This window comes from Lethenteron reissneri, chromosome 52 (assembly GCF_015708825.2).
Source record: "Lethenteron reissneri isolate LAM-NWPU_2019-01 chromosome 52, ASM1570882v1, whole genome shotgun sequence".
Taxonomy (NCBI): Eukaryota; Metazoa; Chordata; class Hyperoartia; order Petromyzontiformes; family Petromyzontidae; genus Lethenteron; species Lethenteron reissneri.
The window spans coordinates 9412929-9431332 of record NC_083830.1 but is presented as its reverse complement, the minus strand read 5'-3'; the positions used below and the strand labels follow the sequence as shown (position 1 = coordinate 9431332).

Here is an 18404-nt window from a genome sequence, read left to right as displayed (position 1 = left end):
ACCAATGGTGGTGAGTTGTTAACTACTTTGTCTATTACGCAGGAGGTTGTGGGTTCCATCTCAACCCTGACGCCTGTATATTTGGAATTTGCATGTTCTTTCCGTGGTAGTGTGGATTTCTCTCTGAGTTTTCCCTCCACGTTTAGAAACGTGTTTACATTATTTTAATGCTTAAAATTTCCACAAGCCACTTTGAGCTATCATTTGTGATAGACAGTCACGTCTGAAAAAGCTACATTGCTCAGTGGGACTCGCCTGGTAAATTAAAAAAAATGTTTAGTTTAGTAACTGGTCACATTGTGTTGACTTGTTAGGGCGTGTTTCATTGTGTCATTATTTTGTCGTGGCAAGTTATTGCTGTGCTGTGGTTAGGGGGCCTTGTGTTCACGCTTGTTGTGACGTTTGTTGCATTTTGTGCAGGCGACGCTGTTGCGCGTGGAGACTTCCCATGTTCAAAGTGTGGAGGCCGAGGCCAAGCTAAAACAGTCCCTGCTTGAGCTAAATGGATGCATGGAGATGAAGAGTACCGCCTATGAAGTAACGGTTCGTAATAATACAGTACACAATCTGAATATTTATTTATCCTGGAGGAATCCGATGAGCTATGAAGCTCTTTCACAGATGTCCAGTCGACGCGGGTAAGAACGTTGCAACAACAAACGGTACAAAAACACGATAGGAGTGCAAAGTACAAGAAAAGTAAACATCACCCAAACACATACATACAAATACAACTTAACCATTCCCATCCTACCAGACAAAGCCCATTGAGGTATTAACGTATTGTTCAAAAGCGACATGGCCACAAATGATACCGCAACAAAGTGGCTTATCAGAACATCTTCTGCATGGCTGTGCAGTGGCTTTGTTCGCATTTTGCACGTTTTTAAATTGTGTGTGGGCCTGTGTGGTGGGGAGCGGTGGTGTAGCGGTTAGCGCACTGCAAATCCGGCCACCTGAGTTCGATTCTCGCTCACGGCCAACACCAGTGACGATAATCTGAACCAGTCCTGGACCTCTCCTAGGTTGACTCGGCCTCAAATGAGTACCTGGTGCCGTGTGTAAACATCGCCACTGGGGTGACAAAGGCGGCTCGGCGTGGTGTTGGCCACCCACCCCCTCGTGTGCCGTTCCGGCCTTTATAGGTGCTCGCTAACAGCACTTGTCCCAAAAGTCTATTACAGGCTATAGGGGGGATCTTTGTTAATGCCATGCGCACAGGGGAGAACGGTGGCACTGCGCTCTGTACCCGGCGACCCAAGTTCAATTCCCGATCACTGCCAATAACAGTGGCGAACTTTAAACCGGTCTTGGGCTTCCCCTTAAATGAATACCGAGTGTAGTGTAAATATCAGCCCTGGGGAGACAAATGCAGCCAAGCATGGTGTTGGCCACCCACCTCTGTGTGTGCCGGCCCTCATAGGTTCTCGCTCACGGCACTTGCCCCAACAGTCTGTTGAAGGATATATGGGGGATTTTTGTCTTTGAGTGTGGATGCCAACTACTGGCAGCACACAGGTGGCAACATCTGCCAGTCGTCTCAGTTAATCCAAAACACCTGGGTCTGGCTTGTGAACTCCTGCCAGCTAGTCTTCGACGCTTAATATGGCCTCAGTGTATATCTCGTCTAATGCAAGCGTTGTGTGGCGATGACGTCGCTAAGTGGTGAATCGTGGCTGTCGTATTTTGGATTGGTTTGTATCCACGTAGTTGGAGATGCTGAGGGACGACCAAGAATCCGTGAAGAACGAGATGAGGAGTCTGACGGCGAACTTTGAGACGCAATCCTGTCTGCTCGGCTCCGTGCAGCAGGAGGCGGACGATGCGCGCAAAAACGTGGAGAACTTGCAGGCACAGGTATATGCATGCATGTGATTGAGACGTACTCGGGGTGAAAGCCAAAATCGACCGGACCACTGGCAAGATGAGCGCTCCACTTGCAGTCGGAAGGTTGTGACTTCAAATCCCCGTTGGGAGTTTACTCAAGAAATTAATCGATCACTGCTTGGTGGAGAGTCTATATTCTTAATAGTGCAGTGTATCAATAATATTAATGTTACTTTACCGAGTTTTGAGACGCAGGCGGGATCCTCCATCTGGATGTTTGGCCAAATGCACGTTAAGGTGGGATGTATTGTGTGTGTCGGAGAAAACTGGGCTAGATGAAGAGAAATCCACACATTTGAGGGATGATGGTCAAAAAGTCCTAACCCCACATTAGTATACTGTCCTCTTCTGGCCACCTCACGGCCATGGTTTGTTGAGTTTCACAAATCTATGCTTTGACCAAGCCTTGCTTCAAAAGCGCTGGAATTACTAGGGTATCACTTCTTGCACATTAATTTATCTCCTTTCCCCGCACCTCTGCTTAGCACGGTTAACTCCATACGGTATGAAAGAAGCTCAACATACGTACAAGTGTAAAGACGACGTCGACGGATCTGTCTTGAGATGATTTCTTTATTTATCTTTATTTAAGGAGCCACGTGCTCACACTTGAACAGGCGGAGACCCCACTGCAACAGCCCCGAGTCTCCCATGCATCTCCCCCCTTTATGTATACGGTCCAAGGCCACGCCCCCATTCCCGAACCTTCTCACTGGCTTGAGACGCTCGCTCTACCAGCAGACTCTACCGTCCTCTTCCATCACCTGGCCACGCTCCTATTCTCGATCATTCCCGCAGCCACCAGTCCACTCGTACTGCAAGCTGACTTCCCCTGTCATTACTTCCCGTGGCCACTAGTCCATTCACACTGTAGGTTGACTCTACTGTCATTACACAAGTGTACTGTGTTTCCCCGCTGGTTTAGTTTGCTCTGGCTATGACTTGGCTAAGTGTTTGATCCTTGCTCCAGTTTAACACTCGCAGGTGCTTAATATTTATAGAAACGTATTAACAACATGCATTCATATCACATTAATGTGATTGCAGTATTACTCTTTGATCATCAAGATCCTCCTTGCGCTTGCTCTGACCAACCTCTCACCTCTCGTTTTGCGCCACACCCCCTCCATGCCCCCAATCAACCTTCATCCAATGGGGAGGTTGCTGCTCTGATGCCTGAAATTATCCACCCACTTCATTTTTGTCTGACTGAATGCTCATCTTTACCTTTCGTCCCTAACCTTCGTCAGCACAAACAATCATTAATGTGAACTTGGGTCATTCTCGCAGCGGCTTTTGGCCAGCCATTGAACACCGTATTGCGCACTTTCAGGTGCGCTTCTGCGGCCGTCTGGAACACTCTTGCTTCCGATATAGGAAGCCAGTGGAGCTATGCACTTTTAAATCCTCTAGATTGAAAACGAATTTCTTTAGAACTGATTTTTACATTGAGTTTGTTGTCCTTCCCCGTGCCACTGATTAGCACGGGTGGTTACGTACGGTGCGAAAGAAGTTCAACATACAAACATGCAATGTGTCAGACTATGTTGTAGGACAGCGGGGTCCCCAACCTGTGCGCCGCAGCCTACTGATTAATGCCTCCGCAAGCCTGTGGGGAAGAGGTCCGTGGAACTGTGTTAGCAGATATTACCATCTTTTGGTAGTGTCTACCCGTTGCACAACTATATATATTATCAATAAAATATAAAGTGAATTGCTTTTATGGCTTTTAAATTCACATTTTTACAGCACTTTCAGAGTAATGTTAATTTTGTAAAATATGTTAGTAGTGTGTGGTAATACACAAAACATGTCTGAGGGTTGATAGGTCTGGGTGCCTAGCTAGGTCAAGAACCACTATCAACTAAACTATAAGCAAAACTATTTTTTTAAATCCTTTATATTAAGTTCACTTGCTTGCGCGCTTACGACCGTGCAAATCTTTCGGTCTTTTTTAACCCACTTCCCGTGATCCAATCGAGCTGACATTTTGCACACAGACTCGTTGTGCGTGACAATTTATTTTCGTGAAAAATTTTTTCCTAAATTTTCCACTTTTTAGGAAAAAAAATATTTAATATTTAATTTAAAATACCAATGTGATAAAAATGAAACTCTTACTCAAGAAAAACAGAAATGAATAATAAAATAAAACCGATGCCACGCATATAAAGGATTTATAGTGAAAAACTTTGTTTTTACGGGTTAATTTTATTTTACCAGGTAAGGCACACTGAACTATATCGTGCTGTTTCACAAGTGACCTGGCCACAAATGATAGCTCAAAGAAGTGGCTTATCATTTGGACGTTTAAAGCAGGCAAATACTCTAAACGCACGTTGATTATAAATGTGGAGGGAAAAACCCGAGGACCCGGAGAACAATCCACGCGACCATGGGGGGGACCATACAAACTCCAAATATACAGGCGTCATGTTCGGGATCGAATCCACGACCTCCTGTGTACCAGGCAAGGTAGTTAACATCTCGCCACCATGGCACCCGTTAACATTTCGCCACTTTCAATGGAGCAGGTGAAATTGGATGCTTTTCCGCTGTAAATTGCATCGCGTTGCATGTTATTGTTCTCCGATTAAGTCTGATATATTAATGACGAGTTGCGTTTCTGTGATTTACGTATTGCATTTTTGAACAGCTCTTGCACAAGGAAGCAGAGCTGGCACGACTGCAGGCAGAGCTGGAGGAGAAACTCCAATCAGTCTATCACCCTTCTGATCAAAGCTCACCGGTCCCTCCGGCTTCAGATTCGCAGGTGACGCGCTGCTTTATTAAATCCTTTATATTAAGTTCGCGTGCTTGCTTGCTTGCTTAGGACCGTGCAAATCTTTCGGTCGTTTTTTAACCCACTTCACCGTGATCCAATCGAGCTGACATTTTCCACACAGACTCGTTGTGCCAGACAATTATTGTTCGTGAAAAAAAATTCCAAAAATTTTACACTTTTTAGGCAAAAAAAAAATATTTTACATATATTCAAATAGAACGCATTCATGGCTTTGGCTGAACGTCAGAGTGTAAGAGCCCACAGCGTAACCCCTCCACAGGCCGTGGTGGAGTAGCGCAGTTGGTAGCGCCCTCGCTTCCCATGCCAAAGGTCGCGGGATCGATCCCCGCGTCCTCCACAGGCGAATATATTTTTAAATCCTTTATATTAAGTTCGCTGCCACGCATATAAAGGATTTATAGTGAAAAACTTTGTTTTTACGGGTTATACTTATTCTCTTCTTATGTACCCCGACATGGCATGAAATGCCTCGCCATGACGGCTAAAAACACACCACCTCTGTGTGTATGTATGTATGCTGAACTTCTTTCGCACCGTACGTAGCCAACCCCTGCTTATCGGAGGTGTGAAACTTGCCCCATCGTGACAAGTGTCAGCAATGCAACACCCTATGTGTATCCTCGCTTCCCTGTTGCCTGTTAGGATGACCACATTTTCCACCAGTTTGATTTGGTGGTCTCAACAACGATATGGCCACATGTTCAGTTCTTGACCCAGTTGTGTGGATAAGGCTGAGAACATTGTACATACAATGTGACAATCGCGTGGCATGATGGGAGTTGTGCCTTCTTGCCGCTTGTGAGCAGCACACCTTAGGGTTTTTACCGTATATATAATTGAGTCCAGCCTACTCACATTTTCCCGCTGACACGATTTGTATCATATGCAGATACATAGTCTTGGATTTGAATTGTAATGTACCATGTCGTACAAACTAGACTGCAGACGAGACAGAAGAAGGAATAAAATAAACAATTAATCGGATTATGACAATTGATGTTGCGGGAAAAAAGGTGACTTCGTCGCATGCCCTAGCATCGACTTTCCTGTGACTCGCGACCCTCTGATTTCATTGTCAGCTGACGCCATGCTGGAGGAAAACCATGTCGGCGGGATGTCCCGTGCAGAGCCCGGAGCTGGAGGAGTTACACAGCCGCCAGGCCATGCTGTCCGCGCTGGTGCAAGACCTGCAGGCATCTCACCTCGAGGGCGTTGCCGAGATCGCTCTTCTCAAGGTCTTACGCTAGATCTCGATCGACATCTCGCTACGGACAGCTCTAAGGCTGGCGGGTATATCAACGTGCGGACCTGGAAGGCACGTTCGATGCCACCGTCACGAACAAGCACACGAAAGTGGCCGCTCGAAAGATTTGTTTTTTGGGAGCTCTGAAAAATATCTTCTGATGCCCACGGGTTTGCATTGTTCTGTGAGGTTTCCGAATTGATCAATCGTTTTGTGACATGAAGCTGATTGCACAATTGGAGTCAATTGGGGGGGGGATATTTAAAGTAAATGAGCCATTGTTTGACCAAAGTCCATTCTTATTATACCAATGACAGGAAAGCAATCAGCCTCTACTAAACTGTCTTTATGAATAAATATATATAATGTCAATCCACTGCTGGATAAAGGGTTCCCTGTGCCATGTTTGTTGAAGGCGTTGTTTTTGACAACTTCACCATGCAAAGGGCTCTGAATAAATTAATATAGCACTTTGTCGAGACCGCTGCTGATTTACTCATCTGCGCAAAGGCTTGGCTAATAAGGGAGAAATGCCACGTGGACAAGTCATTTGTGCAGATCAATTTGTAGGTATACTTTATTGCACGGTTGGCTACGTATGGTGCGAAAAAAGTTCTACATACAGTTGATCATCGATTATCTGGGGTGCAATTATCCGGCTTGCAACATTGTCCGGCGGTCTCGGGCGTTTCCGGTTGTGTTGAAACAAGAGCTTCATGCTCGTACATCACCCCATGTAGAGTTCGAGATTGGAGTGGTAAGTGCGGTACAGTAATTACAGTAACTTTTGCAGTAGGATATTTATTTTTGTCTAGTATATGTTATTTTAAATAATGATGTAGTGATTATCCGACGTTTTTGAAAATCCAGTGCACCCTCCCCCCTGCTGAAGCCGCCGGATAATCGATGATCGACTGTACATACGTACCAGAGGAATTCACAGTAAAAACAAAACACAACTCATTGATTGGATGAAGAAACTCGTGCTTTTCCGGAGGAAAATCCACTCGCGGTGTTCTATGCTGACGACCGACAACAGGAGCAGCTGGCTGAGAAGGAGAGCCTCCGTGAGACGCTGGATCTCAAGGAGGGGGAGTGCCGCTTGCTCGCTTCCCAGCTCGACGAGATGCGGCGCGAATACGATGCCAGGCAAGCGCGATTGGCTCGGCGGACACTGCACCCATCTCTTGACAAGCCGTTCCAAAACGTGACACCTGAATCGCGGTGTCTACACCGATGATTGGAAGTGCTCGAGTGCGCATGAATCCTGTGGCCTGTTGAGCAGCGGTTCTCAGTGCGGTCCCCCGGTACCACCGGTGGTCCGCGACGGTCCTCCAGGTGGTCCGCTGGGCTGTGATGCAAATTCAGGTTGATCCGAACAATAATTAGAATGTTAATACCTTTTTATTTTGCACATTAATATCCTACTTGTGATATTTAATTTAAAAATGAAGTTCGTTAAACTACCGTAACCCTGAGATGTAAATTCCCCCTCTAAAAAAAAACTAGTTGTGTAAAAAAATAATATATATATCATGTTCCGGCAATATGAATAATTTCATATGACTGGTATTTAGAGAGAAGTGAATGCGTTTTGTCACCCAGGGGTGGGAGGGGCTGGGTAGTCCGTGGAAATGTTTACATCGGCTGAGGTGGTCCGTGGGCCAGAAAAGTTTGAGAAACACCGATGGAGATGCACGGAGTCTGCCAGTCGAGGCACGGAGGCGGCGCTGCTGAAATCCTGAACGTGAACAGCGGGGTGTTGGTGGCCTTGGCTCATTTCTCTTGATGACATTAAGCGTTTGGATTATACAGCTTCGAATTACACGTAATTCGGTTATGGCGAGCTCTAAAAGCCTTATTCGGGAGATGTGTAGGTACAAAGCGAACCATTGTCATCTTTACAGCTAATGAGGTTGTGCTTAATTATCCGCGAAAGGGCATTTTGTAACGGCTTAAATATCTGAATTCTATGATGGTGGGGACTCTGGTGATGAATATAAAAATAATTTCCAACAAAAAACAAATTAAATCCACAAGAAACATTGTGGAAAGTCATGGGACTCGTGAAGAAGCTTAATTCATTAAACCTTTTGGACTGGGATTTACCTAATGGTTTAAAGCGACCTTAAAAGAAGGATCTTATTTGCCTGAAAGTGGATGTGTGCTCCTGCTTAATATAATTACCAGCTTCACTATATTAGAGGTTATCGGTAAAGCACAATTCTTGTACTCTACTTGTTTGGGATTTCTTTAATAATGACAAGTGTTTGTGTGCGGCAGTTTCAATTTCTAACAAATTTCACGTCTTATATGTATGAACTTCTTTCGCACCGTACGTAGCCAACCGTGTTAATCGTAGGTGCGGGGGAAGGACAACAAACTAAACTCAAAGCAGTGTTTAGTTTGTCTTGATATGCATTCTGTTATTTTGCTTAATCTGGCACACACGTTTTACAGTGGATTGCTTGAAGAGTTTCTTTTCCAATCGGAAGGCCTGCGATCGACGTTCGGTCGCTTGTGGGTTCGCGAGAAGGCTGTCAACTTCCATCCCCCGATAGTCGAGGGCGTTTGCGCCCTTGTTTCTTAAGCGTTTGCTTCGCGTCATTTTTTTGTTGTCGTGTGCGCAGCGAAGAGAAACTGAACTCGACTCTGAAGCTGCTGAGCCAACAGGCAGCGGCGTCGCGCAAGGAGGAGAGCACGGTCGCTCAGCTCGAGGTGCGTGCTGCGTCTTGCGTGTCTGACGCTAAACATAGAAATGTCACATGGGGGGGGGGGGGTTGAGCATGGGTGATCGCAGTTGAAGTCCGGTCATGCCACGCAGCGCACGACAAAAAAAAATGTAAGCGACGTGATATTGTGTTGCACGGTCATCGTTGGTGTAAAATTTGAGCCATCTTAAATTTAGGGCACGGTTAGAACAATTTATTTGTTTTACATTTCCTCTATTCCTGTATCCTGGCCAAGTGAGTTCGGCATGAGTGGGTATTGGGGTGATGCGCTTTCTTCTGTTTCCGCAGAATCAAGTTATGGAGAGGACACGGTACCTGCAAGCAGAGTGAGTACAGACGTCGGAATTCTACACTGAAAATATAAATCCTCTAAAGTTCACTTTGAGCATGTGGTATCAGGTAACCCACTTAAAGCAATGTAGAATTCCCACCACTGGCTCAGGGTTGTAAATGGATACGTGCATTGCTCTTGTTTAGCTTTGTGTGTCCGAGGCTCGTTTCACATGAAGCACTGCCACCAAACTCACTGTGATTCAAATCCAGAACTTCTGATGAGAAAAAACCCGTCGCATTGGGAGAAAGTGTCGTGTCGGCTGGAAACCACTAGATATAACAACACACATAGGTGTGATGCTCGCAAACAGCAGGAAGGTGCAACTCCTTTAATACCTTGCGTGCATGTCATGTGACCACTGCACTGCACATACGATGCTCTCGGCCTAGCATAAGCTACCAGCTCAACAGAGCTGAATGTTTAGCCGCATTATTGTTGTTTAGTCCACCTACTGCCGTTTGTTAGCACACCTTTGCTTGTCATGAAATGAACTCCTTAAAAGTGAGTGGCATGTTTTCCCATTTTTACCACAGGATCGATCAGTTAAATGAGCAGCTGGTGCTCATGGAGGATACGCAATTGGAGTTGTTGCGCGTGCACGCGGCTGAAGAGCAACTTTTTCGTGAGAAGGAGGACATCCGCTCTAGCCTGGAGCAGATGCAGGAAGAGAAGGACAGGCTTGTTCAAGTACGTCATCCTGTGGGGCCTCCTGGAAGCAGCGTTCTCCGGCGGCATTTGTTGAAGCTGTGTTAAACAGCTGGGTGGAAAAATCTCTAGGGCCCATGGGCCCACGTACAGAGCCACCGTTGTTTCTTTTGGCCTGCAGCCTTGTGAGGCCCACCACTTTATTTTTTTACTTAGGCAATGTGCGGGCCTGATACACCTCGTGACGCACAGATACACTGTCAACGTAAGCCAAACCGGTTATGAAAATCAGGGGATAGAAAGATGGGAAACGGGCTCGCTCGCTGTCCCAAACCATACGGGGGGGTCCCACTGAAAGGGGAAAGGGTGAGTCCAATCTTCTTTTATTTAAATGGCTCTCACAAAATATATATTGATCACTTCCACCATCTTAACCACACTAATCGTGAATGAGAGAGGAATATTTTTAACCTGGCAACTGAGGGGGAGGGGTAGGAGGGTTTTGGGGGGGGGGGGGAGTCAGAGACTGGTTTTGACTGAGGCAGCTGGTATACCAAGGTTGAGAATTACCATTAATCATTAAAAGCAGCGACTGACCGTCTAATTAATGTGTCCGTCTTTCTGACCTCGAGCAGGAGGTGCAACAGCTGAAAAAGCACAACGAGGAGCTGGCGGTGGAAAATGGCAAGATCTCTGGCCACCAGAACTTGCAGCAGAAGATCCAGTACATGGTCAAGCTGAAGAAGGATTTAACGAAGCTGACGGAGGTCTGTGTTGCCCACCAGTCAGTCTTGATCCTCTGAACATTCAGCTGCATCCCACCAATGCTGAAGAACGTTTCGCTGCTGTGTATGCAGTTTACTTTTTAGTGTGTTATTGTTTTCAACCGGTATGGTACATGTTTGGAGAGATTCGGAGCCAACGTCTACTCGGAAACTCCACAGAAGTGACGTAATAATCGAGACTTGACTAATTCAGTGATATCACCAAAGTGGCATAAAGTATTTTGTTCCGTTCGTGACGCTTCGCTACGCATCTCATGAAGCCCACAGCCTGTGGCAGCGCAGCGTGGTCACACGTCTGCAACTTGAGAGAGCTCTTGAATTTCTTTTGGTTGCATCCTCCTCTGTACGCTCATCGCCGCCTTTGCTCCTCTGTGTTTCTCCGCAGGACATGTCCAAGTTGCAGGTGGAGAACACAATGTTGCGTGAGCAGCTGTTGAAGCACGGCACATACAGGGAGGTGAGGAATGGCGGCAGGTCCATGTCCCCCAGTTGAACGGCGCTCTGCTGGCGCATTCCGTGGGAATGCAAGGAGAGCCACAATGCCTCCTCATAGCCCGGCGTCTGGACGCAAGGAGGAGGCGGCACGACCGGTGGCGGGGTCTCGAGGTTTCGGGAGGCAACGGAGGCTCCCTTGCATTTTCACAGTCGGCAGTTCAAACATGCACCTTTAAAACCTTTAAATCGACAAATGGCGAAACCTGTTACGACGGAAAAAACACCGTAGAACTTTAGAAAAACACAATTAAATTCAACTTCGGCAAATGCTGCTTGGGTCGTAAAAAATAAACTGCCAAGTTGGTAGCCAGTGTGTACTGTGGAGGGGATGCCGCTGTGATGTAATGAAATTGCATATGTTGAACTTCGTTGACACTGTATTTAGCCAAACGTGTTAATCGTAGGTGCGTAATAGATCACACACCGGACTTGCATCCAGCAATTGCCACTTGGTTTCAATTTCCCGGCATGCGACAGTTGAAACAGTACTAGTGCCCTTTTTATTTTTTAAGCCTCTACAGGAAAAAACGAGAATCATTAAAAAGTTGAAATTGTGATTAGAAAAAAATCAGTTCACCAAAACATTATTTTAAGTCGGGTAGCACAAGCACCATAGATCCCTGATAAGTATATTTTTACATATTAATCATTTAATATTTTTTAAAATGTTCTCACTTGATGACTATCATCTCTTTGTGAGTGCATGGGAATACTTTTAATATTAAATATATTTTCAATCAGTATATAATTGGGTTAATTGCCACAGTAATACACGTAAGTTGTACATATTTTCTGTACGGTTTATTTTTGATCAGGTCTGTATAGATAATGTGATCACACTCGGGATCTCTATTTTATATTTTTTGGGCGGGTTTTTTCGAGCAGTATTGTCAACTTGAACATTCCAGTCCGTGTTGCATGTCCTTTGTGGCTGATAACAGAGATGAACACAACTGTGAACAAAATAGCCTTTACCAAAATACACTGAGAATAAACTCAAATTTCTGTGATTTTACTCATGGCAGTGCCTGGAACATAGGATTTGTATTTTGAACTTCTTTCGCACCGTACGTAGCCAACCGTGTTAATCGGAGGTGCGGGGGAAGGACAACAAACGAGACACAAAATAAATTTTCATAATGTAATTTTCTGCCTAAAGATCGTGATTTTTTTTTTTAGGCCATTGATGCCCCAAGAGGATTTTTAATGGAGATTGATTTATGTTTTAGAACATGCATTGGCAACTAGAAATTCCTGAATAAATGAGCTTGCATTTTAATGTACGAGATGTGTTTCCACCATTTGCTACGAAATCTGGTATTTCCTGAATAAATGACCTCCATCCTTGATACTTAACCTCTTTGATTGAACTCAGTGGTGACCGACAGATTCCCAGAAGCTTTATGCCAGAAGAGTGGCTGCCCCCTTGGTTGTGGGATAATGCACAGGTCTCCAACATTTTAGACATTTTTGTTTAACAATAGCACCAAACGCTTAAGAATTCATGTCATATTATAGGCCCTTAAGAAACAATCTCCAGTTGGTGTCTGACATTGTATATACAAGTTTAAGCTGGGAGGAGGTGTGGAGTGCACATATTTTTTGTTCTATCTGTGTTTAAAAAGTTGTTTTTGATTCTTCAAACGCAGCTAGTTGGTTTGTTCCTTTGTAAAAACCAATATGTTTTCATTATTCTTATTAACCTTTGTTTATTGTGTTTAGTACATTTCTCTTTAAATAAATTCTTGTCCTGGACTAAAGTAACTGCTGTCATCTGTTGTGACGTTACACCATTTTAGTATTTGCCATTGAAGGTGTTGTACATTCTATATAGTTTCAGCCCTCTAAGCTTAGCAAAGCCCCCAACACACCGAGTTATTCCTCTAGACTAGGCCCGGGACACTTCCCCCCACCCCTCCTCACCACCGCTAGGTGGCTCTCTTGCATTGCCCAAGCTCTCGGTGTGGAGATAAAAACCACGAGCATTTAATCTACCCGTTGAAATTTGGCCGTGGCCAGTCCGATGTTGAAGGGTTTTGGCGGTGATTCTGCTGCTGCTTTGTTGATGTCGACAAAGAACGGGAGGGGTACGCATCGTGCAAGTGACTGACCCGTGTACAAAGACAAAGATCCCCCGTGTAGCCCTAATACATGGTTAGGGCAAGTGCTGTCAGCGAGTAGCACCTACAGTATGAAGGGCGGCACACGAGGGGGTGGGTGGCCAACACCACGTGTGTACGCGCACGCACGGTCGTCGCGATGCCCAGCCTGTGATGTCGGGGAGCAGGAAAGCGCGAGAGAAAACAAGAGTGAGAAGACGGGCAAAGGGAACAAAGAATTGCAGGAAGAGATTGTTCATTTCGGGTGGGGGGGGGGGGATTAATCGATCGGTCTTTATTTTCTGTGCCAATATCGCCCTCAATCAAGTAGTGCATCGGTGCACATTACAACGGGAACGGTACAGGGGGGGTATACAGCAACTTGGAATGAAAAGGCAAACCCGTCATAACCTCAGCCGCTACCACAGTCCGAGCAGAGTACCACGAATTGCACGAAAAATTTAAGCGGCAAATACAAAAAAAATAAAGCAAAGGAACAGTTTTAAATGTTTTATTTCATGGGATCACGTTTTTGGGTTCTTTGGAATTTTCCCATACCGATCCTCTGCATGCATGGGTGATTAACTGCACGATATCACACTTCATGGGACCTCCTTTGCCAGTACCAAAATTTGAGACTAGGTTTTCCCCTTTTTTCTGGCAACAAAACAGGTGTGAGGTAGTTAAAACACCAAACTGCAACCTTGTATTGTGGTTAATGCAGACACGATTCCTTGTAAAATGTTTCAGTTTGGTGTTTTAACATCTTAACAGCTGTTTCTTTGCCAGAAAAAAAGGGGGAAACCTATTTTGATATCACACTTGTTAAAATCTTTATTTCTTTTGTTTTCTTCTACGTTCTGGGAAATGTAAAAAAAAATGCTTTTTTAATCTTACCCTCAAATGTATTCTATTTTTAAATCCTTTATATTAAGTTCGCTTGCTTGCTTGCGTGCTTGCTTGCTTATGACCGTGCAAACCTTTCGGTCGTTTTTTAACCCACTTCCCGTGATCCAATCGAGCTGACATTTTGCACACAGACTCGTTGTGCGAGACAATTAATGTTCGTGAATTTTTTTTTCCAAAATTTTACACTGTTTAGGGAAAACAAATTAAATATTTAATTACCAATTGTGTAATACTGCAGACAATCATCTGACCCATAGGTGGCAGCCATCTCAAGCCATAGGACGAGAGGACTCTAGCTGCCACGCATATAAAGGATTTATAGTGAAAAACGTTGTTTTTACTGGTTATACTTATTCTACTCTGCACCTCCCGCACCTCCGATTAGCACTTGGCTACGTACGATGAGAAAGAAGTTCACCATACACACGTACGGGGACGATGTGGGGTGGGGTCCTCACCGCCCTTAGCAGGTGTGTGTCCCCATCTCGCTGTCGCGTTATCGTGGGCACCCACCACCTGTCCATCAGTGTTGTGTTCATGGTGGTGTCGGTGAGCACGTGACAAGAACTCGGGGCAATCTGCGCGGCACCCTCCCTGCCCCTATCAGTAAATGGTTCATTTGGCGACGGTCATAATCGGCAGCACTACGCGAGTGTTCAAAAGCACCAGGGGCCGGGCAGGTCTCTACTTCTTGCTGAAGCGGTGGCATCGCGTTGGAAAACGTGGCCCAAATAAAGTCGGAGGTGGCTTGCCAAGCGGAGGGGGAGAGCGGTGGCTCAATTACATTTGTTGGCTTTCTAAGAAATGCAATGTTTAAGACGGTGCCATGGTAACCAATGTGGGATGCTTGAACAAACATCCTTTGTGCCAGTGGCAGCAATTATTGTCCAATCTGGGTGAAGCCGGTTTCCTTTTTTTATGCAAAAACCCACCGAAGGAGGGGGAGCTTCATCAAATGTCCCGAGCTGGACCAGTTGAAAGAGAAATCTTGCGATTCGTTAAAAGCTTTTTCCCGGTCCATTGAAGGATTATTATGAAAGACGCACGAGAGAGTTTCTGTAACAGCAACCTAATTGCTGCACCGTCACCTGCATCGCACTGCTGCGTTGGGGCATCGCGTGTCACCTGCTCTGCAGACGTCGCTCAGCCACGCGGTCATGGTTTTGCATGATTTGTGTACGAGCAAAGCCGCTGCAGCAGTGCACTTTTAAATCTGGGTTGACAACTCATTACTTTAGAATGACGTCACGCGATTTTTGACCCCCCCCTCTTCGTCACACGTCACAAAAAGTCAGACCCCCCCCCCCTCAAATATGACGTCACAAAGCTCTGCCCCCTCCCCCCCCAAAAAAAATAAAACATGCTTCAAATCGTTTTAAATTATTGTCATTGTAGTGCGTATTTAAAGTGGCGCTGCACTGATGTAGGAGAAGCCCCCCCCCCTAGGTGTGTGACGTCATTTATGGACGGCCCCTTAGTTTGTTGTCCTTCCCCTGCACCTACGATTAGCACGGTTGGCTACGTACGGTGCAAAAGAAGTTCAACATACATACGTAATGTGACCTACACTGTAGTGGAGGTCACATTACTCGCACGTTACTTGGAGCACGTGTCACCTATACTGAGCCCCAGTCCCAATGACCTGTGTAATAGTTAATGAACTCTACCAATGTTTGTATCATCAGACTGCTGATTGAAATTGCACAAAGGGATCTTGCTGCATTTGGATGCTGTTTTCATCCCAAATTGCATTGTACCTGTTCAATTGTGTATATATTTTTGTTATTTTAAATGCGTACGCTCTGCTGATTTGCCACTGTACAGCTGTGTTATCTATAATTCTGGTGGGGGGGGGGTATCCTGCGTCCTTTGCTGATTGTCCCTTAAACTGATTTTCGATTAAGCAAAGTTCAAAGGTCAATGGAACCTACACCGTTGAAGGCGGTGGAGACCGCTGCAAGTGACTCCGAGGGCAGCGCTTGGTCGGCAACCTGCAGCTTCGGAGCCGCATCCCCGGCGGCTCTTGGAGGAACCGCTGCTGCCTCGAGGCCGTTCTCTAGGACGGACCGCACCGTCTCGTGTTCGCCACCACTGCGCATTGCGGCTCTTGACATGTTGAGTTGGGGTGTTTTTTTTTTACCGAATTCATCAACAAAACGGTTTGTGTCACTTCTTGTTACGTTGTTTGCCGACACATCGGTTTGAGGGTTTCGACTGCGATCGCGTGGCGCCGGCAAGATGCCACGGGGCTCAGGCCGTGTTCTGATGTTGCAGTCGGTACACATTTGTGTAGCGATGAGGCAGACTTTAGTCGGTACACATTTGTGTAGCGATGAGGCAGACTTGTGCAATGAAAGAATGAGTGCACGTTAATTGTCGTCAGCCACGGTCAGTGACTGAACCGTGGGATGAGGGTGGAGAATGTGTTTGTTGAACTTTTTTCGCACCGTACGTAGCCAACCGTGCTAATCGGATGTAAGGGGGAAGGACAACAAACGAAACACGGAAAGCAGTTCTTAATACATTAATGTTTTCAATCTCGATCATTTAAAAGTGCATAGCTCCGGTGGCTTCCTCGCGTCGGAAGGAAGAGCGTTCCAGACGGCCGCAGATGCGCATCACAAAGCCGTCGCTGTTGCGATGATGACCGGAGTTCTGAAGATGATGGTTTATGCTCCTTGACGAGAGATCAGCGAGGTCACAACACACTCACCACACTGCAGGTCACAACAACACTCACTCACCACACTGCAGGTCACTACAACACCCACTCACCACACTGCAGGTCACAACAACGCTCACTCACCACACTGCAGGTCACAACAACACACTCACCCACTCACCACACTGCAGGTCACAACAACACACTCACTCACCACACTGCAGGTCACAACAACACACCCACTCACCACACCGCAGGTCACTACAACACACCCACTCACCACACTGCAGGTCACAACAACGCTCACACACCACACTGCAGGTCACAACAACACACTCACCCACTCACCACACTGCAGGTCACAACAACACACTCACTCACTCACCACACTGCAGGTCACAACAACACACTCACCCACTCACCACACTGCAGGTCACAACAACACACTCACTCACTCACCAAACCGCAGGTTCACAACAACACACTCACTCACCAAACCGCAGGTCACAACAACACACTCACTCACCACACTGCAGGTCACAACAACACACTCACCCACTCACCACACTGCAGGTCACAACAACACACTCACTCACTCACCACAATGCAGGTCACAACAACAAACTCACTCACCCACTCACCACACTGCAGGTCACAACAACACACTCACCCACTCACCACACTGCAGGTCACAACAACACACTCACTCACTCACCAAACCGCAGGTTCACAACAACACACTCACTCACCAAACCGCAGGTCACAACAACACACTCACTCACCACACTGCAGGTCACAACAACACACTCACCCACTCACCACACTGCAGGTCACAACAACACACTCACTCACCACACCGCAGGTCACTACAACACACTCACCCACTCACCACACTGCAGGTCACAACAACATACTCACTCACCACACTGCAGGTCACAACAACACACTCACCCACTCACCACACTGCAAGTCACAACAACACACTCACTCACTCACCACACTGCAGGTCACAACAACACACTCACTCACTACACTGCAGGTCACAACAACACACTCACCCACTCACCACACTGCAGGTCACAACAACACACTCACTCACCACACTGCAGGTCACAACAACACACTCACCCACTCACCACACTGCAAGTCACAACAACACACCCACTCACCACACTGCAGGTCACAACAACACACTCACCACACTGCAAGTCACAACAACACACTCACCACACTGCAGGTCACAGCAACACACTCGCTCACCACACTGCAGGTCACAACAACACACTCACCACACTGCAGGTCACAACAACTCACTCACTCACCACACTGCAAGTCACAACAACACACTCACTCACCACACTGCAGGTCACAACAACTCACTCACTCACCACACTGCAGGTCACAACAACTCACCCACTCACCACACTGCAAGTCACAACAACACTCACCCACTCACCACACTGCAAGTCACAACAACACACTCACCACACTGCAGGTCACAACAACTCACTCACTCACCACACTGCAAGTCAGAACAACTTACTCACTCACCACACTGCAGGTCACAACAACACACTCACCCACTCACCACACTGCAGGTCACAACAACACACTCACCCACTCACCACACTGCAGGTCACAACAACACACTCACGCACTCACCACACTGCAGGTCACAACAACACACTCACCCACTCACCACACTGCAGGTCACAACAACACACTCACTCACTCACCACACTGCAGGTCACAACAACACACTCACTCACCACACTGCAGGTCACAACAACACACTCACTCACCACAC

At 46.4% G+C, this 18404-nt stretch overlaps 1 protein-coding gene across 1 annotated transcript in view; it reads left to right on the top strand.

The window, feature by feature from the left end:
• KIF15 (kinesin family member 15) overlaps positions 1–12677 on the top strand; it is a 34776-nt gene extending 22099 nt beyond the window's left edge. The window contains exons 27-36 of the mRNA XM_061573116.1: positions 421–543; positions 1711–1857; positions 4544–4660; positions 5773–5928; positions 6976–7085; positions 8567–8654; positions 8957–8994; positions 9536–9689; positions 10283–10414; positions 10818–12677. Of these exons, the coding sequence (XP_061429100.1) occupies positions 421–543; positions 1711–1857; positions 4544–4660; positions 5773–5928; positions 6976–7085; positions 8567–8654; positions 8957–8994; positions 9536–9689; positions 10283–10414; positions 10818–10925 (1173 nt within the window). The 3' untranslated portion in view covers positions 10926–12677. The remainder of the gene's footprint in view (positions 1–420; positions 544–1710; positions 1858–4543; positions 4661–5772; positions 5929–6975; positions 7086–8566; positions 8655–8956; positions 8995–9535; positions 9690–10282; positions 10415–10817) is intronic.
• The last annotated feature ends 5727 nt before the right edge of the window (positions 12678–18404 follow it).